The following is a 25,687-nucleotide window of genomic DNA, read 5'->3' as shown; positions in this document are numbered from 1 at the left end:
AAAGTACAATTTTTTTTGAAAAAAATTGGTGGGGTTTAGTTTTTAAAAACTTGCAAAAAAATTTTTTTTTTCAAATTTTTTTTAGCAAAAATATATAGTTTAAAGCAAAGAAATTTCAAAAGTATATTTATATATAAACAATTTTTCAAAAAAAATGCGACCAAAGTTTTTAAAAAAATTTCAGAAAATAATTTTTTTCAAAAATTAAAAAAAAAATTAAAAAGTGTATATTTTTTTTTTTAATTAGTTGGGTTTAGTTTTTAAGAACTTGCAAAAAAATTTTTTTTTTCAAAAATTTTTATCAAAAAAATACATTTTAAAACAAAAAAATTTGAAAGTATATTTTATATATAAACAATTTTCCAAAACAATTGCGGCCATGTCCAGATACATGTTTCTCTTCTTCATAACTATAGCTCCTATAAAAGTCCATTTAAGGGACTGCGAATTCGGTAACCATTTGGCTTATAGTCCAGAACCCTGTTAGTATTTGCCTGAAATGTTCACTAACTCACTAAGAAATGATGGGCTAGGCCTTGCTCATCTTTCCTCTGCTCTGAGCGCTGCCTGGTGGCCCGCAAAGCTTCTTGTAGCCTGGTAAATTGTAGTTAGTTTAGTAAGGGCCCTCTAGAATTATCACAAAAATTACCACACAAAAATGTAATGCTTCTGTGAACATTAACTAATACGAAATTATACCAGATTGAAGTTTGTTTTTTTTTTTAATTAAAATTTAGAGAAAAATACATGGTATGAGTTTACTGGGAAATTAGGGAGTGCAGAAAATTGATTTTTAAAGTGGAATATCTTTAGTTTGTTTTAACATTAAACTTTTTTTTTATTTTTTTGTGATAAAAGATGCGTTTGAAAAGTTTTCTTTTAACTTTTTGGTTTAACATTTTTTTTTATATGAGGGGTTACATACGTCCAGAATAAAAAAAAGAAATCGATTTTTTTTTACTTTCTTATAGTTGTAGGCGTATTTCTTATAAGAATTCCCCATAGATACAAAGTTATGGTAGAAAATGTAACTGACCGACGAGGGTTTGATGCTTACAAGTGGCTGTCCTTTGTTTGAGGTAGCTGGCCGTTACTTTCAGAGCCTTTAACCTGTCGGTTCTTTTGTTATTCTGAAGTATGTATCTATGTATAGAGACATCTATAAAACATTATGAGAGTATTGGTAGGATCGATATCCTAAGGTTTATGAAACTAAAGGTTAGTTGTTTTTGATCATTCGAAGCGAACAAATGTAGTGCAGGTAGTCGCAGAGTAGTTGAAATAACTACTTTTAATGACGGAGCAAAGAGTTTATTAAGAATGAAAATATTACTTTGAATAACAGGGGTACCACTATGGCCTCATAGAAAATTCGATCCGAACAAAAGAAGCCAAAACATCTCGTCGACTGGAAAAAAATAAACAACATTCATTGCTCACTGATCATGAAGGCATACAATATGAGCCTGGAATGGGAGATTAGACGTAAGTTAACAAAATAAATTCAAAAATTAATTTTAAGTTCGTGCTTTAAATAGCGAAATGCAAAGTTTAAGTACTAATAAGCAATGTATGAAATTTTTTTATATTTATTTCTATTGTTATCACTTTTAAACACAGTTTTTCTTTTAACGTATTTTTAGCGCTGCTGGATGTATGTAACCCCTTAATTAATTTTGGTTTTCATAAATAGTTGAGACTCTGCTCACTATTCACTGCAAGTTTCATTGTGGGATTCCCATTTCTTTTCCAATTATATTCAAATACGTACAGCGGACCAGTAAAAAACCAGGGTAAAATACTGCTTTAGCGAAACACTAGCATCTGTAGTCGAATGTTATGCGTGTTCACAAATTAATCGAAGCGTCGTTACGTACTACATTACTTTGAAAATTTATCCAAAAAAAAAGATTTCTTAAAAATATTAAAAATAACCGAAAATATTTAATTTCAAAAAATTCGATATCTATATTTTAAATACTAAATAAATTTCCAAATTAATTATAAAAGTTTTTCAAAATCTATTCAGTCTACTTGTTATAATACCCAAGACTACAAATAAAGCAATTTTATGAAAAATTTACGACGATGTCCGAAGTACTTGGATCACTTTAGTTGGAGTCATTCATACGTAGTAAAGAATATACAATAATAAATGATGTGGTATTTTGCATATTCCTCCTTATGCAGTATTATAGATTTTGAATTCAAATTTATATATAATTTGGTCCATATTTCGGCAATTTCGCGCTGAATATGTGTTGTTCTTTGAAACTCGAATTATCTTTGATTTATTTGCATATCAGATATTTATTATTGAGATGATTACAAATTCATTAAATGAGGCGGATTTGGTGGCCAGCTTACTCCAGAATATAGTTGAATAATTCTTCGGTCGAACCGCGTACGTTTGAAATAAGTTGAGTTGAGTGTTCAGTGGTTTTGTGGCATTTTGCATCTTCTTGATCAAGTCATCTATCGGCAATATTTATATTATCAATAATGTGTAAAAATATTGTATCAACATACCTCGATATCAAAATCTTAAGAATGGTTGCCGCATTTACAACTTCACCAGCTGCTCAAGCTGCCTAAACCCAGGCTACCACTACACAGTATTTTCATGTCCTTCGCCGCGCCAATTTTTCCATTAACCATTTTATTTCAGACTCGGCGCTCGCGCTTCTGTTAACGGTTTGATCGAGCTCCTCCTCCTCCGTGCGTCTTCATATTGTTTCGAAAATTGAGTGACCCACAGTTTTAAGCTGACTCCGAATGGAAGCTTTAGATTTTAAACTTTTTCATTATGCTGTTTCCTGCACGGAGACTCGAACCTACGCACTTCCGAATGCTAGTCAAGCACCAATCCATACAGCTACGGCAGCGGCTGGGCAATTTTAATATCGAAAAATAGAAAAAATTTCGCGGAATAGAGTTTTGTTGAAACCAACAACTTCACAGTGAATTTCAGTTGTTTTAATATGCTTTTCGAGCGAAAGTTGTAGATATTCTGCTCAGCATCCGTCAATGGAGGTGCTACAAATATGTAAAAATAGAAAATTGCTAAAAGCAGAAATTATGGTTTGAAAGACATTTTCCTTGTTCACTCCTGTCGGGAGAACAGCGCCTCGAAAAGACTCTGTCTTGCGTTGGTTTTGTTAATCTATTTGATTTTTGACAGGGTAGGTGATTAGCCTGCCGCTACCAGTCCTAAGTAGTCGCCCATCTGTCGTTGTTTAGGAGCAACGCCTTCTTACTGCTTGAAGCGCCATCTGTGTGTCACATTTTCCTGGCAAAAGGATCACACAGATGGTTGAGTACTTCGCTAAATTTGTTGTGTCTCTTACAGCGGTTACCCGATTCCTCTTGCTGGCGCCACTGATGCAATGTGTAACTGTTTGTTTTTTGCTTGTTTTAGCAGCCACAATGCAAATAATGCGACTATTGTGCGGGGCTAAGGATGGAAAGTATAAGTTTTTCGGTTTGAAGAATGAAATTTTTTTTGTTTTATTAGAAACAGGGAAATTAGGTAAATTATAAAAGTCCGGGGGCCGTGCTTTACATGGGATTCGAACCCACAACCTCTGGGATGGCAGGCTAGTGCACTTACGCTAGACTACCGAGCCCGCATCAGAACTAAACATCTGCAGTATACAGAGATGCAAGCGTGTAAAAGTCAAATTAAAGATTTCCATCACCCAAAACCTTTTTGTTTTTTATTTAGTAAAAGAATTATTCAAAAAGAAAATTGGGTGATTAATTTTGCGCCACTTTATATCTTGTGTAACTTTAATCATTAACTGATCGTTCTCCACTCTACAATCGGCCTCAACTTTCCCCAGGTTAGACTTACCGCATTCTTCTGCTCTCAATCGTATTCGCACTTTGTCCACTGACAGTTTCCTACGTACTTATATATGTACTTTTCCTTCATACGCCCGTTACCTTAAGTTTCCTGTCTCGTAAGTTGCCGTTACTTAAATTGACTTTCCCACAAAGCTTGTCTTTGCTAAATACATTCCTGCCAATTACTACCGATTTTTGATGATATCCTAGACTTTAACACAGCAGCAAATATTTACTCCTTTTAATAGTTTAGTGTTTTTAATTAATTTAAAAAATCTTAAATTTTAATTGAACAATACATTTAATTTAAAGATTTAACTTGCAATCAGTGTTATACAAAAGGACATAATAAATTTACCTTTGCAACGATAGAGATATACAGTTAATGCAAAACTTTTGGCGTAGCACAAACTCTGTGTAAAGTTTTCCTTTGCCAACACTAAAACTCACCTGCAGCAAAATTGATACACCAACAATGCCTTGCGCTCGATTCAAAGCGTCCGAGAAGTTTGCATAGAGTTGTGAATTGTAGCCGAATATTTGAATCTGCAAGTAAATAGAAAGGAAGCCAATGGAATAATTGAGAACGAGAACGAGAAAGAGCAGAAGCATAAGAGGGTTACAGAGGTAGTTTGTGGGATAAGCTATAACTGCCAAGCAAACAAGAGAGCACACAAATATTTCCTATTTAGATGCAGAACTTCTATACATATGTATATATACATATATATATACCATGCATATCCATATCTTTATATCATGCATATACACACACGCATATATTTACATATTTACCACACGCATATGAATATGTGAATTTACCCTTTCATAGCCTTCTTTGAATTACAATTATATTGCTTTTTGTGGTGTTTTGCAAGCACTTTTAGTGGTGTCTAAATAAATTCCTTAGATTGCATGTGAAAAACTGCAAATGTGAACTTAATTTATTTTGCCACACTTGCTAGATTATACTCATGCACAGAGGTATAAAACGTACCCGCTACATACATACACCTGTGGAGGAACGCGACGTATTCCCATGTTGTAACTATTTCTTTTTGGTTTTTATGTATTTAATTTGTTTATGTTTTGATAAAAGTCTGGTGACTTCTACAATAAAAACTATGCAGCTCTAGGCGCCAAACTTTGTACGAAATTTCCAAAAATTTATAAAATTCCAAGAAAACGTATCAAAGTTCAAGTTTTTGAAAAATTTTCCGATATGAAGTTTTAATATTAATTTTAGTTTTAATCTTTATATAACAGAGTGTAAGTTTAAGCAGGTCAAAACTTTTGTTTTCACTAAGGTGTTGAGTATTTATCGTCCATATAGCTCAAACATCGTGTGAGAAAAAAAATTCACAATAATCAATGCGGTTTTTGAGCGACTTCAAATTTGCATTTCATTATACTAAAGGGTGGTTAAATTTTAAAGGCCGATGTTGAATGTAAACCACACCTAAACATCTGCATTTCATTTGACATTTTTCAATTTCAGACTAACTCAATTTGAATCATGGAAAGATACATAATCGAGCAATGCGTTGAAATTATTCAAGCTTATTATGAAAACGGGCGATAAAATCATCTTCAGTGATGAGGCACATTTTCACCTCAGTGGATTCGTCGATAAGCAGAATTGCCGCATTTGGGCGAATGATAATCCAAGAGTGATTGCAGAAAAACCAATGCACCCACAAAGAGTGACTGTTTGGTGCGGTTTATGGGTCGGCGGCATCATTGGGCCGTATATTTTCCAAAATGAGGGCGGTCAGGCAGTTACTGTGAATAGTGTTCGCTATCGTGAGATGAAAACGAACTGTTTATGGCCCGAATTGGAAGATATGGATGTGGACGATATGTAGTTTCAACAGGACGGTGCCACTTGTCACACAGCTAACGAAACAATGGCTCTTTTGCGCGAAAAATTTGATGGCCGAATAATCTCATGTCGCGGCGATGTTAATTGGTCGCCAAGATCATGTGATTTGACACCGTTGGACTTCTTTCTTTGGGGGTACTTGAAAGAAAAGGTGTACGTCGATAAGCCAGCAATAATTCAAGAGTTAAGCGATGAAATAATTCGGCACATTAACGGCATATAACCTCAATTATGCCTCAGCGTCATCGAAAATTTGGACCATCGGTTGGAGGTGTTCCGCCGAGGCCACGGCGGTTATTTGGCCAATATTTTGTTCCGTGCATAATTGAATTATACTATTATTATCATAATAAAGAAATGTGATAATAATTTCTTAAAAACATTTTATTTTATTCAAAATCAACACCGCCCATTCAAACTTAACCACCGTTCAGATAAGGAACTATTTGCATTTGGTAGTTTTTGGAGGTGTGCCGCCGAAGCCATTTAGCCAATATTTTGTTTCATGCGTAAGTGAATCATGCCAGTATTATCATAATAAAGAGAAATAACAATGAGTTCTTAAAAAAATTGTATTTAATGTACCGGCCCTTGAAACTTAACCACCCTTGACTACAATAAAATTGAATGGGCTATAAAGCTGAGTATCCAGAAGCTTTATACAAATTTTGATTAAAAAGCTGTAAAGTTTAATTATAATTACATGAAATTTTTTTAATTTTTGCAAGTTTTGTACTAAATTTGCAACTTTGATTTATGAGATATTTGTTATACAAGAAACATTAGTTAAATTGTTCTGAATTTTGCTCAAAGTTTGGCACTTTGAGTGACATGGTTTTTGTTATTATAAATAATAGAAAAAATAAGTAAAAAAAATTATAAATAAATAGAAAAAATAAGTAAAAAAAACAAAAAAATACAAAGCTTGGCAATTTTGCACGCTCTTATTAATTTGAACACAGTTGTATAAGTATTTACTTACTGGTTCATATATCTCTGAGCTCATGAGAATATAAATAACTGCTGTATGTTTTGTGAAAAAACACACATCCACTTAAAATGGGCTACAGAAAATTACATTGGACACTTGAATTACATTTTTAAGAAGATATATAATGGCATACATACATTAAGGTGCATCACTAAATACATATAAAAAATGTGCACTCTTTTTCTATTGATACCATAAAATTTATTTTATTTCCAACTTGAGGTTTCTGCGAGGTTATGCTTAAGACTTTAAGGATCCTTATACCAGGAAACGTTTTATAATTTTCCTGTGAAATCAAAGTTGAAATAAGCCTTAATAATTTGGAATGTAATTTATACTTTTTACCCCCAAAGGAATGCAAGAATTCAACGCAGCTTTGCCCATTTTGTTCAGCAATCTCCTCATTTCAAAGAGCCACGTCCATCTTGTGGGTAAATGAATATAAATAACTGATCTCTTAATGAAAATGATAGTGTTGCTCTTGATTTTACTATTATTGATATTTAAATAACCTTCAAGTCTTATCTTTAAATATTATATTTAAGTCGATGTGCCCTCTAGTGTGTAAGGTAGACTTTATAAATGAAAGGAAAGAAATTAAAGACTTACGCTGAAATATTTAGGAAAATATGTATTAGGTTTAACGAAAGCAGGACTGATTTGAAAGTATCTCAAGACACTTTACACTCGAAACACACCCTTTCATTTCCTACTTTTTCTATCATCGTCCTATTCTCAACAGAGAAATGGTTCATTACCATGCACACGGCAAGAAGGTATATGCAAATATAAGTATGTGAATTTATATACAAATGCGCATATACTATACATACATATATATGCTCACTCAAGTAGGACAGAGCCAGATGTCGAACGTAGCCGAAGGCGGGGGCCGATTGCCGATTCAAGCACATTAGCTTACATTTGCTTGCGTACTGAATAGATTCGTATATTTGATATGTCCATATGACTTGTATGCATCTTTACATATAGATTTGTTCTTTTTGAAAATTGCGCGAAATTGTATATGTATATGCATGTTTATATACATATATTGGAGGTTGAATTAGTTTTAAAGGTTTTTTTCGAAGATTTGGGGCTTTATTGTGAAAAAACGGTACAAAATATTTTATTCGAAGTATTGGCCATCGCTAGCTACAACTTTCACCCATCTTTCGGGCAATTTCCGGATGCCGTTTCTCCAAAATTCTGGCCGCTGCTTGGCTATCCATGACTCAACCCATATTTTGGTAGCCTCGTACGAGGAGAACCGCTGGTCCGCCAAATCGAGACTCATATGCCGGAACAAATGATAATCGGAGGGAGCTATGTCTGGACTATACGGCGGGTGGGGTAACAAGGTATTTTTTGACAGGTTGAGCAACATGCGGCCGAGCGTTGTCATGTTGCAAAATAACCTTGTCGTGCCTTTTTACCGTTTCCGGCCGTTTTTCTTTCAATGCCCGGCTTAAACGCATCAATTGCAGTCGGTAATGATCCCCCGTGATTGTTTCGCCCGGTTGGAGCAGCTCAAAATATACGACGCCGACTTGATCCCACCAAATGCAGAGCATGATTTTCTTGCCGTGAATATTCTGCTTGGCCGTCGACGTTGATGCGTGGCCGGGCAAACCCCATGATTTTTTGCGTTTTGGGTTATCGTAGTGGATCCATTTTTCGTCGCCAGTCACCACCCGATGCAAAAAACCCTTCCGATTTTGTCGCTCGATCAGCAATTAGCACGTAAAAAATCGCCGTTCGACGTCGCGCAGCTTCAACTCGTACGGGACCCAATGTCCTTGCTTTTGGATCATTCCCATCGCTTTTAGACGCTTGCAAACGGTTGATTTATCAACGCCCAATGATTCAGCAAGCTCTTCTTGGGTTTGGCACGAGTCCTCGTTTACCAATTCCCCCAATTCCGCGTCCTCGAACTTTTTGGGCTGGCCAAGACGCTCCTTGTCTTCGGTGTGAAAATCACCACTTTTGAATCGTCGAAACCAGTACTCACATGTTGAAATCGACGGAGTATGGTCTGGGTAGGCCTCCTGCAGCAATTCACGGGCTTGGGCTGTATTTTTTTTCAAATTGAAGCAGAAAAGCAAAGCTTCCCGCAAATTGCGTTTCGACGGCACGAAAGTTGACATACTCGGAGCACGAAAACACTGCCTTGTTTATACTTCAGCGAAATGACAGATACTGATAAACAAAGCCTAGGGATGAGGCTTTGTCATGAATATATATTCAGTATTGCCAACGCGATAGTATACAATATATCCAACAACCTCCATAGTATACAACATATCTTATAAGGTATATGGTAAATATTACCATACATTTTTTCCTTCATATATAATAAAAAAATTAATAATAATATTAAAAAAACAGGTATTATCAACAAACTTGGTTTTATTTTAAATTCTTCAAGTAAATCAAATTAATAATAATCAATAAGAAGGCATATGCAAATACAAATACGTGAATTTATATATGTACATATGCGCATATACATACATATATACGCTCACTTAAGTAGGAGAGAGCAAGATGTCGAACGTTGCCGTTCGTTTGCTTTGTTTGCTTTGTCGTTCGTTCCGCGCTTTCGCTTGCAGTTCATTCAAGGTAACGGCAATGAGCAAGATAACGACAAATGAGCAAGGTAACGACAAACGAGCAAGGTAACGACAAATGAGCAAGGTAACGACACATTTTTTCGTGCGTGCAGCCTGTTAAATCGAATTATAAGACGTTATCACGTCAAAAGCAAAAGAGTTCGCGTCACTCAATCAATGGTATCAGTAGTTGACATCAGCGGTGTGAGTTTTTCTGACTACGTTCAAGTGGATGAAGATACATATTACTGTCTCAAGATCACTAACTGGTGGCGAAATTTTATCTGCGACAGATACGATGAAAAGAGCAACGATGAAGATAAAGACGATACATCAGAACCTTTGACAGAGGTGTCAGTTAAGGTAGCAAGAGCCTCATTCGATAACTTACAAAGCTTTTATCTACAAAACGAAACTGATGAAACAGGATATCAGGCACTTTTTCTCCTTAAAAAAAATATTGAAAAGTCTGAGCAGCAGCAATGTGCTTCGAAGCAAACCTGCATAAATAAGTTATTTTGAAAGATTAATTAACTCACATTATGAATGTGTAAAACATTAGCAGTTAAATAAAAACACTTGATAATTCGAAGTTTTATTTATTTTCTCTCAAAAATTTCAAACAATTTAATATTTCAAACACTCGATAATTCGTAATATTTTAATAGTCCCTCGAATTTCGAATCAACAAGAGTCGACTGTATAATAATTACATTTTGGTGATGAAAATCAATAAACAGAAACGAAATAGAGAATTGATGAAGTATGAAAAAATGTGTTCTGTAATATTTTTATTTTATACAAGTTCTGTATTTTTTGTCAGCGCATGGAATCGACATGGTGACAGTTAATTATTTTTAGTTTCTTCAACAATGAAAATATACGTCACACACAAAGTTTAACTAAAACCCGTCTGGTTTTTCATTCATGCGGTTAGAGAACTTTTACACTTAAAAAATATACTTACGCAATTTATCAACTAAAATTAAGTAGCAATGCAAATCAATGCCTATAAAAAGGGCGTGCACTGGATACCACACATTCAGTTAAGAAAGAGGAATTGAAGAGAAAACTTGAAATTTTATTTCAATTTAATTAATTAACCTGAGTACTGCATTTTCTGTGTGATTCAAGATGAAATTTTTACAAAGCTCGAAGTTCCAATATCTGGTGGTAGTCTTCCTCACATTTTTGGTGTTTGTTCAGAGCTACCACGTCGTAAGAAAGCCATTACTGCGGACGGTGGCGCTATTCGACCTAAACGAAGGAACGGGAAACAGGGCATGGAGAGATACAAACCCGGATCCAAACTTTGTTGCAAAATTTTTAAATAAACAGAGAGCAAGATTATAACTGGGAAATGTTTATTTTAAATGAAGAGTTAATTGTTAGCAAAGTTAACATTTTTAGTTGTGAGAGCAATCAATTTATTTTGTAATTAGTTAAAGTTGTGTTAGCAAATATTTTATGTGATTTTAGTTATACCTATGATTGGTTAGTATGTAAGATGTAAAGAATGAAAAATTCTTTGTAAAAATATAAACTGTATTATAGAAAATAAAAACAAAAATAAAATAATAATAAAATTAAAAATAAAAACACAAGAAATTGTTCAACTGGAAAAAAATATTCTAGCCTGCTTTTACCATTTGTCAGTTGATAAGCAAGTGTGAAGTGTAAACAATATTACTCATGCAGAACATCACAGACCTACAACAAAAATTCAGCATTGAAATGGTGAGTGTTTTGCGAAGATCCAACCGTCACTATTAGCATTCTTATCTCGTTATGACGTACAGCGGCAATGTCTATTGGCAACAATTTAATCATTTAATGGATCTCTACACATGGCTACCCTTCGTCCTTGATACTTAACGACGCTATTATTTAGGTCGCCTGCGATTAATTTGATTATAGAAAATGATGCCCTAAACTTATCCCTTTTCGAGATATTTGATTTTAAAGATTATTTTATAAAACATATTGAATTTCTTGCTTCTGCGCCCTGACAGAATGGCTGCCTGATAAAAAATTTAAGTTCACGATTTTTCACTGAGATTTCCTTACGATACGATTTTAAAAACTATTTAAAAAATTATTATAAATTACAATATTGTTTTGACTACGCCCCCATTTCTTAAATATTAGCTCGAAATAAACATTAATTTCTAAAATAATTTTTAGTTCCTATCTACATTTTTTTCTTAATGAAATTAATAGTGTTGCTCTTGATTTTACTATTATTGATATTTAAATAACCTTCAAGTCTTATCTTTAAATATTATATTTAAGTCGATGTGCCCTCTAGTGTGTAAGGTAGACTTTATAAATGAAAGGAAAGAAATTAAAGACTTACGCTGAAATATTTAGGAAAATATGTATTAGGTTTAGCGAAAGCAGGACTGATTTGAAAGTATCTCCGAACATCTCCTTATTTCGATTACTATGTTAAAATTTTTAAACATTATTTTGCAGACATTTTCAACTTTCTATCATTTGAGGTGATTTGTTGGAATAAATACTTTTAAAAATTATGCACATTTTTAGAGTTATTTTCAAAACAGTAGAATTATTCCAAAATGTGTTCCCAACTTATTATGGGAAGGTTGTCCACTTAAGAGAAAAAATTAAAAAAAAATTCTTAAGAGTTTATGGTGCCTACTGAAAAAAATGTCCGCTTATGGGGGATATCTACTTAAAAGAGGCGTTCGTTAGGAGAGAAATTGCGAAATTTGTGTTAATTTAGAAATAATTTAACATATTTAAAACAACCAATTCAACAAATTTAGAATGAAAATTTTTCACTTTTTAATCAGAATTTTAAGAAAAAGTTCAGGGTTAAAACAGTTTAAGTTTGAAGCGGCAAAAAACTTGGTTCATTTTTGACATTTTTTTCTTCTGGCGGTCCTGTGTGACGGTCCACCGTATAAATAACGCTCGACAATTTTGTTATATGAAAGACAGCGCACAATACCGTATGCAAAAAAAAAATTCATTTCGAATTGACTATTAGACTGCATATCCAAAATTTGTCTAGAAATTCCGATTAAAAAGTCTGAAATTTTAATGAATATTATTTTTTTAATTTTTGCTTAAATTGGCAGAAATTTTAGAGCTTGGATTTGTAGAAGAGAGAAATGTATTTTCAAAGAAACTTGTCGGTAAGTCTCTGAGCTATAGTAAGTCGGTGCTAAATAGATTTTTTTCCATCATTTTGTTATAACATGGCGACGACTAGGTCAACCACAGTAATCTCCTTTTTCAAAACTCATACACGGTAGGGGATATTTTCCGAAAATTCAATACTTGTGGCAATAATTAAAAATTCGTACAATCTTTACATATTCGACACGGTGACAGTGTCCCCCCAAATTTCTTCTTATACACCCTTCTAAGTAAATTAATTACGACTTAGGCTCAACTACGTAACTTCATTAATAAAAAGTAATAAGATAAAGTTCTCACACCTGCCTCATAGCTTCGAAATGTATACTTGCACAAACTTTGCCCCTCCTTTGCCAAAACTCATATCGTGTCCAGTTTATAGCCAAATTGTATACGTTGAAGTCTCTATCTCGTCAGTTAAAAAGTTGGGGTTTTCACTCTGAATTTTCTCAACACTGTGCCGTGAGTGGCAGTTTTGGATTCCATAATCCGCGCAAAAAAATAATTCGAAAATCTATCTCATGACAAAAAAAAAACGACAATGGGGACTTATGTTGTTAACGTGAAATTGATTGGTAATACAATTAAAATATATATTTTTTAAGGTACGATAAAATAATTATAATAAAAATATTCAGATAGTATATATTAAATTTTAGCGCAGTATATACAGGGCCCGCCATCTATCGTTACGAATTTGAACTAGGTATTATTTGAAAAATGATAAGACTTAGCTGTCATCTGATGTGACAGAAAATTTGTTTTATTCTTCCGCTGAACGAAAATAGTTGTGTATATGCTCAAAGAACGCTGCAGCCGCATACAATCGAAAATGTGTTGAAAAATTGGACCGATCGTATGGGATGGTGCATGGCTAGCCGAGGCAGCCATATGAATGAAGTTGTGTTCCATCATTAACCGGAAGGATTGTACTTCAAAATTAAAGGCACAGTTTGGAAAAATATTGAGTAGTTTCTTTTTTATAGCATTTTTAATTCCGTAAAGTTATATGGCGGAACCTATATACATATATATATATATATACATATACGCTTACACCCTTTTTGGGTGTTTGGCCGAGCTCCTCCTCCTATTTGTGATGTGCGTCTTGATGCTGTTTCACAAATGCAGAGAACTACAGTTTCAAGCCGACTCCAAACGGCAGATATTTTTATGAGGAGCTTTTTAATGGCAGTAATACACTCGGAGGCTTGCCATTGCCTGCCGAGGGGCGACCACTATTAGAAAAAACTTTTTCTTAATTTTGGTGTTTCACCGAGATTCGATCCTACGTTCTCTCTGTGAATTCCGAATGGTAGTCACGCACCAGCCCATTCGGCTACGGCAGCCGCTTAAAAAAAATATATTAAATTTTAGTGCAATAATCTTCGATATTTATGCCCAAATGTCAATAGTGAAAGATTTCAAGACGGTAGCTTTTTTTATGTCATCTTTGACATTTCTCAAGGAAGCAGGTGTACGATTTTAACCATGGATGCTTTCACCATAGAACAGTGTGTTAAAATTATTGAAACCTATTATGAAAATGGTCGATCCTTGAGAACGACATTTCGCAAAACTCATGACTGTTTTGGTGGAAGTAATCATCCGAATGAGTCGACAATTCAAGGGATGGTGAAAAAATTTCTAGAAACTGGTTCTGTGGAGTATAGAAAAAGGACTGGCAGACCACTGGACGCTCCGTTGATAATATTGCCGCTGTAGGGCAAAGTATTGCTGGTCGATCTTCAACGTCGATATCTCGACGTTGTCAACAATTAGTCATTCATGAACGGATTTTACCTGTATACATGCTGGAGGATGCAAGGTGGACATTTGAATGAAGTTAATTTTCACACATGATTGTTAAGAGCCGTAGTTTGTATAAAATAATATAGTGAAATCTGAAAAAATCTATACCTTTACATCTTTTACTTTAAAGCACCATCTAGGCGCGTCGTTTGCAATACGCTATATATAGAAGGAATGATACGCCCTAGTACAGATAAATTTCCAGGATTTGGAATTTCAGAGTAAAACAATTGCTTTTCCAACACTTCTTGTCCACTTTTGCCCGCAACACTAATATGTTTCCGTACCTTAGCACTATAGGTAGCATGTAAAACAATCCTGTTAATCCTTAATGCATGTAAAATCAATGCATTTATTTGTACACATAAATATTGGGTGCTCTAACAAGTTTGGTAATGAATTTGAGCAAAGCTGTTACATATATTGTTTTATGTTTTATTTTAATAAGGTTTTTCAAACCATTTGTGCAGTACTCACCCATTTCCACATCCATATTCTTAAAATATTCACGACTATTTTTTCGTCATTCGAAAATTTCGTAGAATTCCTTTCCTCATTTAATTCAACTTTCATTCTCCAATCAAAATTGGTTTGTCAAAGTTTTTTAAACAAATGATAGATGAGTCAATGACATACTGTTTATTTATGTTTTTTTATTTCTGGTATATGGAAGCATACATCTAGTGGGTGATCAAAAATGTGCAACGTTGTCAAGATGAAACACCAGGCCCTTTCAGTTCATGATTCCAGTTATTTTAAAAACTAATATGCCTTTTTGTCTATCCGAAAACAATGTAATTTAATATAATTCGAAAGCCCAGAAAATATTGCTTGCCTTGAGCAACAAAACATCAGCTGGTTTTGAGAGATTTGCTGCAGAAATGCTTAAAGCCTGAGAATCTTGGAGTAGGAAAAATTACTAGATAATTGGATTTAAGGCATTTTAGTCACGGAGCCGAAGACGAGGGACCTCAGCGAGTGACGAAATTACACAGAAATTATGCAGTTATTCATACTCACGAAAATATCTATAACAAGGAAACTTCTTCTCAACTTTATTAGCAAAAGTCTTGACATGACTATCCGCAAGCAACAAGTTTAGGCGCCACCGCTCCGTGTTGATCAAATTAATACACTTACAATTATCGTAGAACAATCAATAGAATATAAAGCATTATATCTCGTTTTCGCCTACTTCGATAACATCCACATGGAGTGCGCCGAAAAGGTATATCGACGAATATCAACAGATTAATCAAAGTTCAATATACTGATTTAAATGCAGAGTTCAGGCAGCTTATCATCAACTATGGATTCGATATCATAACCCTGGCAAGCGTGCCTAATCTCACCGGCTTTGTTTCTTATAGTCCCAAACTAAATTGGCGGACGGCTATCGTAGTGGTATAAATTGGAGCTCAGTGGCCATCTGGAGAATCTTTATTATGATGACGATATATGTCTCATGCCATCGAAGTATTCGAATAGGAAAAACAAAATTGACGATTTGGTTCAGGAACCTAAAATGATTGAAAGATCAACGCGGAGAAAACGAAATCACTAAAAATGAAGTGAAGGTTCATGGCAGCAATTTTTACGCGACAAATACCAATATTGAAAATCTCGACAACTTCACTTACTTAGGAAGCATTATTTCTACAGATGGCGTTGCAGCAGTTGACATTCAGTTTATAATCTAGACATTCAATTTATAAGGCTCGTGGCGTGATTGGGCAACTACACGAAGTTTGAAATTCTTCAACGATTTCCTATAAGTAAGGAACGAATTTTTAACTCCAACGCCAAATCGATTCCTTTGCTTGGCTGCGAAACATGGTTGATGACGTTCTTGCACGATAACAAACTAAAAGTTTCATCAACAAGTGGCAGCGCCTGCGGATTCTATGCTGAACAATCTGCAGTGTAAATCGTCGGGATCAGTGCAAGCAGTTGCTTGGGTAGTTGGGTAGTTACCCATCCAAACTGAGATACAACTTAGAAAGTGGAAATGGATTAGCCTTACTTTACGAAAAGACCAAACTGAAGTTTGCAGACTGGCGCTAGAATGGAACCTGCAAGGTAGAAGACGGCAATTCGAGCTTAGGTGTACATGAAAGAGACGCTTGAAAAGGAGATACAAGTTACCGGAAAGTCATTTAAGAAAATTAATGTCATTGTGAATGACCGTTTTGGAAACGTTTTGCGGAGGCCCTATAATCCATTTGTGACAAAAGTAATTGCTGAATGTATTCAATTACATTCCAAACACTACCTGTATGTCAAGGGGATCCGGTGGTGTAGAGCATGCAAATTTCACCTGTTTTCACGATTTTGTTTTTGCCATTAAAAATTAAAAAAAAACGGTATTTAAACTTTTTACGTTTATCACTATATCTATTGAGCACAAAAAATTTTATTTTTTTGATTTAAAAATAATATTTATTATTATAAAAAATGCCGCTGAGGATAACCCTCTCGAAAAATTGAGACTTCTACTCATCTCAAACACAAAATTCAAGAAGATTCTTAATAAGAAAGAGTGCAGTTATGGTTGAAACTAGAACAAATCGAAAAAATTAAAAATTGACAAAATGGCGCGCTTTTGAAAAAAAGTTTGTAGAGTCGGGTCTTTTTTCACTAGCTTTTTAGTGTAAAAATAGGAAATTATTTAAAAAAAATTATGATTCTAGTTTCGACGTAGGCAAATATGTTGTGAACAACATCTTCAAATTTCTAGTGATCCGGCAAAATATTTTTTTATCCCTGCTGTGCCGAAAAAAGTCGTTTCGAAATAAATGAGTTTAAAGTTTGAGGTGCAGATACAGCGCGGACCGCTATTTGCCTAGTTGATGGGCTGTGGAAGCTACAATATTGGGAATTTCTGCATGAAAATTTCACAGTATATTCTTAAGATACTATACTTTCGAAATATGGAAAAAATCAAAAATCGATTTTTTTCAAAATTCTAGACCACTGGGTCCCCTAAGTATCTGCCTTAATTTAAATAATCTAAAGAAGTCGAGTACACAGTTTTTTTGCTTCGGGAGATCTATGTGGGCGTATAAGCAGAGGAAAAATAATATTTGGAATCAAATACTTAGAAAACAGTGAAGTTTTGAACCCATTTTCATTTAACCAAATTAAACAAAAATGACTTAAACAGTGATATCCTTAAATATTTGGGATGATTTTCCCGGTAATCCTGTATACAACACCTATATGGGAAGAAATACTTGAGCTAAAATTTCTCTATCGACAAATTGCTGCCTCATTTTTTATCTCACCCAATATAAATTCTTCCAGACGCCTACAAGTATATGTAGGTGTATGAGCACCTACGATAATAAATAGGCCGATGTGTGTATGTATGTTGCTATGTTCCTTCATAAATATGGCCGTTCAGTTTAAGCCGAAATAAAAATACGATAACTACGGCAGATGCATAAATGCAGTGCATATGAATGAAAATATCTTTGCACGCAAATAAGTGAACAAACTCGGAGAACACAAGCACAAAAGTGGCAGTGGCTGTGGAATTGCACATAACTACGTAAATGGTCTGTATGTCTGTATACTCGTATATATTTGCAAGTGCTAAGTGCGACTTGTTTTTGTTGAACTGCAGACCTGACCGCTTGTGTGATAATATAGGTAAGTCTTATATACTACACACACACATACGCATATGTGCGTGTAAATTTATGCAAAAGACGTGCAAGCATTTGTTCAAGTGCACTTTGCAGCTTGCTACTCTTCTACCGTTACTCTACTCTTGTTATTTTTTGTTTTTATATTTGTTCAGCTTGCAATTTTGTTGCCATTCGTTTGTCCTTTTGTTGAGATGTTATGGCACCTTGTCCATTTATTCATAGTTGTGCTGCCGCCTACAAACATACATATATTTATACCGATGTACACAGATACATTCATATGTGTATGTGTCTGTACATGGAGTGTGAATCCGTTAGCATACTTTAACAAAGTTATTGCTGCTGCATATAAATTGCCACAAAATAATCCCAACCATCAACAAGATGCAGACAAATATACGAAAGCAGAAGATCAACAAACGGCTACAGCAGCACAAGCAACACGCAGTGCGCAGTGTAGTTGTAGTGGAGGAACAACGGTGTGACAAGATACTCCGATTGTAGCTACTGCAGAATCATGAAATATCATAGCAGATAATATGAACAGCATCACTTTACAGTAGGTTGAGTACCAATAACAACAACTGCAATCAAAAGTTATATAGAAGTGGAAAATTTTAGTAGAACGCTGGCTGGGCGATTAAGTACGAAAATAAGAAATCCATTTCCTTGTAATGTATGATACGTAGTTGAAGTGATTGAAGTTTAAGCATTTAGAATTTTAACCCTACTGCATCTTCAACCATCGGTAGACTACTTACCTATTTTTTTTCTTTTTTGTGACGTAAACGCCACACTGGGGTAAATTTGACCACAATTCATAGGTTTTTGTCCCCAAAACAGAATTAAAGTTTTTATTTACAGTCTTTAGTATTTAGATAAAATAAATTTAACGGGAATTTTTAATTCAATTTATTCAATTATATCAGATAATATAATAACGTCAATACAGTCTACGCCAGAAAAAACCGCGATTATTCATGAAGTATAAAAGATGTATATCTAAATTTTTTTTTACATAAAAGTATGTGGAAAACTTCGAGTGCCAATTACTCAATAAGCTGCGTAGCCTGACGTATTCGCGGCAAGCTTTGAAGATTTTCTGCGTAGCTCGTCGACGAAGAAGACCAAATTTTGCGAATTTGCCGCACGAGTTGGTTTAAATCGTGGACTATCTTTTCGACAAGATGCGTTTTCATAATTCCCCCACGTTTTCAATGGGGTTGGCGTCTGGGGACTGGCAAGGCCAGTCCAATACAGTGACGCCATTTTCTTGTTTCTCAATGTGTTTTTCTGAGGGTTTCGATGATGTGGGAGGTAGGATATTATTATTATTAGAAGGCCATTACGCACTGCGACCAGAGCTGATCTGTTGTGAAAGGCCTATTTTTGGAACCCTAAAGCTTTAGGATTTTTAAAAATTTTAGCACAATTTTAGGTTTGTTGTTCCAAAGATGGCATGGAGATACTGCGATACCACCAAGCTGATGAAGTCTCTGTCTGTCCAACGCATGACATTCACAAAGCACATGTTCTGAGCTTTCTATGTCCATTTCGCAAAAGCGGCAGACGTTGGTCTCACATAGACCAATATTATTTAGAGGATACCTCAGGCTGCAGTGACCTGTAAGATATCCTGTTAAAAGACGCTGATCTACTCTGCTTAGTGAGAGTAGCTTGTCAGATATTCCTTTGTTGGGACTTAGGAATAGTTTGGCTTGACGCTGACTGGCACAGTTTAGCCAGTGTGCAGCAAATTTTCTTTCTTCCCATTTCCTAAGGAATTCATTAATGTGGCCTTTTGTGAGTCCACAGAAAGGGTCAGGATCAGTAAGTTGCATATTTGTTCCTTGTTTTGCAAGGTCATCAGCCATTTCATTTCCTTTATGTCCTTCATGTCCCGGAAGCCAGCCTAGTGTTACTATGTTGAGGTTTCCTAACGTGTTTAGAAGGTTTAGGCAATCATTTACCAATTTAGAGGTGATAGTTGTTGATAGAAGGGTTTTTAGAGCCGCTTGGCTATCTGAAAGTATGTAGATGTGAGTACCTCTCATTTTCCTGCTAAGGCATTCTCTCACACATATTTCAATGGCATGTATTTCTGCCTGGAATATTGTTGGGTAGAGTCCCATCGGAATCGAGTTTTTGAATTTAGGCCCATTGATTCCTGCCCCTGTTCTACCATTTTCCAATTTGGACCCATCAGTAAACCATAACTGAGAGCCAGGTTTGAAAGTGATAGACTTTGTTCTCCAGTCTGTGCGTTCATTAATTATAACTTGGAAGTTCCTGAAGAGTATTGGTTTGGGCGATAGTATATCATCCCTATGAAGAATGGGACTATGTAGGAAGTCTTCCAAGATCTTTAAATGTCCTTTCGTATCCCCACTTTTAAGTTCAGATATACCTTTTAATCTTAAGGCACTCGACCGAGTTTACCCTCGGTGGTGTTGATACTCATATCTACTTCCTTTTTAGCAAGAATTGTGCATTGTTGGCGTAGTCACAAAGAAGGATCGCGCTTAAAAAGTTGAACGTTCACTTTATCCCCCTTTTTTGTCGTCACTCGCTTCAAGGCGCGCTTGGTAAGTCATCAACATTTTTGTAAACCTTATAACGCTGATTCCACATCACAACAAACTCTTTTGATTTTTTAATTACTTTTACAGCCGCGGCATAAGACAATTTCAAAACACTTCTCACTCTTTTTTTTGGTTGATGATTGATTTACGAGAAAGTTTCGAATTAGTGAATTTTTAGTTAGTTTGTCAGTTGCCTTATGCGGTTGTTCTAGTGGTATGAACTATATTTTTATACAAATTTAATTAACACTAAAAAAAATATATATTTAGTTAAAACTTATCAAGACGTAGTGCACACTTTGCTTTCATGCTGGCAGTATTTACGTTCATAGGTATATTGTAATTAGCTCAGTTTTGTCAAAGGTGAATTTTTAACTTTTTTAATTCCATTTCTAAAAGGAGTGATATGTTTTTAGAGGAATAATGACAATGTGGTTGAAAGTCGACCTAAAATAGAGATGGAAAATTTTGTAGCTGTTAAAAATCAAAAATTTTGTGCGGTGACTGACACCCTGGTGTGTCCACCGAAGGTTAAGAAAAACTTACTCATTATTTGTTAAGGTCATGAAATGATATTTACGTTTAAAGATTTGAAGATATGATTTAAAAATTATTGAATTCACTTATTCACTAAACTCATTCCAATTAAAAAGTCAATAAAGCAACAAAAACATCACATAAAGATTATTGGGTATGATTTTGGTAATAAGTTTGGTTGAAACTGAAACCATAGTTAGCCTCGAACGGGCACACTACAATATCACATACCACACAGTGTTCGAAAGTTGTTGGACGATTTCCAGTTCTGATAGTTGGACGATTTCCAGTTCTGTTCTATGCTTTTGTCTAAGCCCAAAGCAATGATATGTCCTTATTTTCTTTATGAACGTGCATTTGTCGACAGCTTCTCCAAATAAAATTGGAAACTCAGAGAACACTTTGTGCTGGCATCGGTCACTATCCAAGATTTTAAACCATATTTGAGAGATTTATAGCCTAGACAGACGGCGGCGTTAATCGGGATTACCGGTGCAGTTAATTCTAATTAAAATTTTAGTGTGACACGCGGATTAGTAAATAGTTGATTAGTTTATTAGATAGTTTTGCTAGTAAAATATCGACCGCAGGCAACAAATACGGTTATTAGTGGCCTTGACTCTAAGAAATAATTATTTATCAAAAACAAAAAAAAAACAAACCTTGCATCCAGTCTTTCTTCCTCTTATCTTTAATTACTTCTATTTACTTCTCTTTTCACTATTTTTCATTCTAGTTTTCTTCTAATTCTAGTTTTTCCTAGGACTATATTTTCTTTTTAACCAATACTATATTCAAATCATTCATAGACTGTGTGAAAAATGAAATTGAGTTTGTGTTTCAGGTGGTTGTTACGGGTATGAATAACAGTCGATTCAAAACATTTTGGCTAATTAAACGATTGTTTTGCTTGTAAGTATTATCGAACTGCACAGAATGTTTTTTATAGGCAAATGAAATTGCTGATGAGCTTGCTACGAAGAAGACTGAATTGGTATCAGAGGTCTCTCACCCGGTCATCACCATCCCCCTGACTGCTGTTAAAGGGAAATTTCAAAACTTATTTCTGATTAGATGGAGCTCCATTTCTTCATGTGCTATTTAGAAAAGTCTATGTGCCCAGTACAATAGACGTAGTCATTGGATGATCGGAACACACGCAGAAAAGCGAGGTTTACCATTGAACTCCCATTGCAGAAGCTGTGGGGACGTTGCGGAGAAAGAGACTGTTGAGCACTATATCTGTAAATGTCCGAGTTGGGCAGCTAGACGATTAAGTTTACTGGGTGCTGCTTTATTCCACAGTCTGGGGCAGTGGGCCAAAACACTTTAAACTCTTATCTTTGTATACAAATACTGAATAGCTTAAGGGGGGAGCCTGCTTTAGAGGCTTCAAAAAATCGATTTTTTTTTTTGCATAAATGTCTTTCCAAACTATGTGTCCTCAAAATTTCAAAAGCAAATTCAAAATATTTTCGGAGTTACAAAAGAAATTGTGAGCAAGCGACAAGCAGGTATACGAGCGTATATATTACCTGGCTGCGTCGGCTTGAGCAAAACCATATTTAGTATTTAAATTCAGTTTTAATTTGTTTTTCGACACGTTCTTATCTTGAAATCATACAGAGCTATCCAAAAGGGAACAAATCTTCAAGTGAATGGACTGGAAAGCCACGGAAGCGCAGATTGCACGGCAATCAGTTTCATAATGTTTCGTCATCGGACCCACTTTTTAAGCAATCTAAAGTGAATTTTTTTCAAAAAAAAATGTATTTTTTTTTAATTAGCGGAAAATTGCTGAATTTCTCACTTTTTGTTTAATTTTCTTGGTTTAACTAGAAGCTATACTATACTAAAATAAAAATTTGTTTGGGTTTTTGGTTTCAGATGAAAATTGCCACCTGCATCTTTCCCGCCGCATCACACATGCACACTCGAGGCGCCTCGGCAAAATGCTTGTACCAGGCATAATATGACACATATTTTAATATTTAATAATATTTAAAAATTTGAGAAGACTGTTGAAATATAACAATAAAACCTGAAAGTTTCGTTTCAATCGAATATTTCTTTCCTTCCCAAAAAAATCCACGAAAGAATCGATTTTTTGAAGCCTCTAAAGCAGGCTCCCCCTTAAGGCTTTCTTTGCTGATTAGTAAAAAAAGCTGTACAAGTAATATGAGTAGCCCATTAATTGAATAGCCGACGCAAATAAGTCGACGAGCTCTCTTTGAATATTTATATTTGGTTTTCGAAATTTATTTACTCAGCCAATAAGATAAGATAACAGTTAGAACTGCGCCGAAATGCTAGTAAGATATTTTTGTAAAATTCAAATCATTCACCAGCAGGTAGAAACCTTTCTGAAATTCGTAAAGTCCATGGCCCATATTGTAGGCAAAAATGGTTTGCGGAGGACTGTTAAGCCATAATGTGAGCCTATTATGCTCGCTAATTTCTTCAAAGCATATTTTGGCTATTTGATCGCTAGTTGACAAAGGAGCAATCAGCTATTTAAATATCAAAAGTGAAGCAAAAAAAGTAAATAAGTTCATGTTGGATACAAAATGTGATATTGCGAAGATATTTTCCTCCAGTGGCTGAAACGAAGCTGATTTGCAAGCGCCAGAAGTACCAAACAAATGGATGCCTATTTATTTTAATTCAAACTTAAACTTAATCCCAGTACTTTTTATTAATTGTTTAATAATTTTTGATTTCACGCTATATTTCAGTATTTTTTGTTTCTTGGTTGGAACAATGAAATTTCTATAAATCAGTTAGTGCAGAAGAGTACCAAAACTAATAGAAATAAGCCAAGAAGATCGTTCCCAGCAAAACACATTTGGAAAACTGCCAACTAAAACCAGCAAAGCCAAGAAAATGGTGTAAGTAGCCCTATTGAGTTTTAAAATGACGCATTACTGATGGACAAAGTCGAGGTTAGTCTCCCCATAAGACAGTTTTTGTTTAGCTTTTGAATAATACACAAACGAGGCGCAATACCTAGAAAATGTAACGAGAGTGCGTCTAATTTAAAAACTTCTTTTTTTCTCGGACCCCTGTACTCGTGCATGTAAATTCACCTTTCCATCTACTGGGAAGCATTTTTATTTTCTTCTAATTTTCCATATAATTTACGTTCCCCGCGTATATATTTGTATATAACTCGAAAAGTGAAGAGAACCCCATTATGGATTATTGGGCATAATCGAAGCTTTTATTAAAAACGAAATACGAACAAATTGTGATACCCTACATTTTTTTCTAAAATTACCAAACAATATTTTTCCACAAATTTTCGACAAAAAATATTATGTTTTCTAGAATAATTTTTTTAAGTCAAAAAATGAATATAAATTTTTTTTTTTACTAGGTGGCTGAGCTCTCTCAGTGTCAGCTTTCTTAATTGCGCTTACGAAATAGCACCGAAAACATTTTTCACGTCATGAGACATACAAAAATTTGTTGCTATTTCATTTACTTTCCTTAAAGTAATGAAAAATAATGAGCTCTTAACTTATACCTGCGTTAAATAATCATAGCTCAGAGGTTTATTGATAAGTTTAGACAATTTGGTTCCTTGTTTATTACCTTCAATAATCTTTTTCATGAACATTTAGTGCAATCTAGTACCATTTGTGGAACCACAAATAGGGGGAGGAGCTCGGCCAAGCACTCAAAATGGGTGTATGAGTCAATTATATATGTAAGCATATATATAGTGCAATCTCTTACAAAACTATTTAAGCTTAAGATTCAAACTTTCGCAAATAAAAAAAAACAAGAAAAATTCAACAAATTTTATCAAAATTTCACATTTCAGATTTCACAGAATTTTAGAAAAAACTCGGGTATGCAGTTTTATAGCCTATTAAATTTTGGTGTTGCAAAGTGTATACTTAAAGTAGCTCAAAAACGGCTTTGATGCATTTGTTTTACGGAGAACGGCCGCACAGTACCGCCAGAAAAAAAAATTATCAAAAATCAACGCAGTTTTTTAGACGCGTCAGACATGCGTTTTATAACACTAAAATTCAATGAGATGTAATACTGCACACCCGACATTTTGTTTAAATTCGAATTAAAAAGAGGGTAATTTTGATGATTTTCGTTTTTATTTTTTGTTTAATTTATGGTACACGAAGTTTGAAACTTGAATTTATATGCGCTTTGAAGGGTATTCAACAACATTTTCAGAACATATTGCTTAAAATTAAAGAAGAAATAAGTAAATTGTCAAAACTTGTCAATAAGTCCTAGAACCATGCTTAGCCATTGAACGCTACATATAATATTTTAAGGCATTCGTTGAGGTTACGTATACGCCACTACCGAAAGAGTAATCGTAGGATGGAAGCAAGTTTGAGAATTTTTTATTTTCTATTAATTGGAAAGAATTCGAAAGACGTTTTTGCGTTTTGTGTTCTACATATACTGTGCAAATGATTTATAATATACAATGTTTCAAATAGTATTTTTCTGATATCGGTGTCCTTTCCGCAAGCGTGAATTTCTACCATTCAAAAGGTTCTCATAAAAACAAAAACAAATATTATCATATTTTTTTGGGGAAGTACATGAAAACAAATTGTACTAATTGTGTAAGA

At 34.6% G+C, this 25,687-nt stretch overlaps 1 protein-coding gene across 1 annotated transcript in view; it reads right to left on the bottom strand.

Moving 5' to 3' along the window:
• LOC129238204 (carbonic anhydrase-related protein 10) overlaps positions 1–25,687 on the bottom strand; it is a 147,317-nt gene that overhangs the window by 26,386 nt on the left and 95,244 nt on the right. Inside the window, exon 5 of the mRNA XM_054873246.1 lies at positions 4,297–4,392. Within this exon, the coding sequence (XP_054729221.1) occupies positions 4,297–4,392 (96 nt within the window). The remainder of the gene's footprint in view (positions 1–4,296; positions 4,393–25,687) is intronic.

Source organism: Anastrepha obliqua, chromosome 2 (genome assembly GCF_027943255.1).
Source record: "Anastrepha obliqua isolate idAnaObli1 chromosome 2, idAnaObli1_1.0, whole genome shotgun sequence".
NCBI lineage: Eukaryota > Metazoa > Arthropoda > Insecta > Diptera > Tephritidae > Anastrepha > Anastrepha obliqua.
The sequence above is the reverse complement of the archived record's forward strand: the minus strand, read 5'-3'. Positions and strand labels throughout refer to the sequence as shown.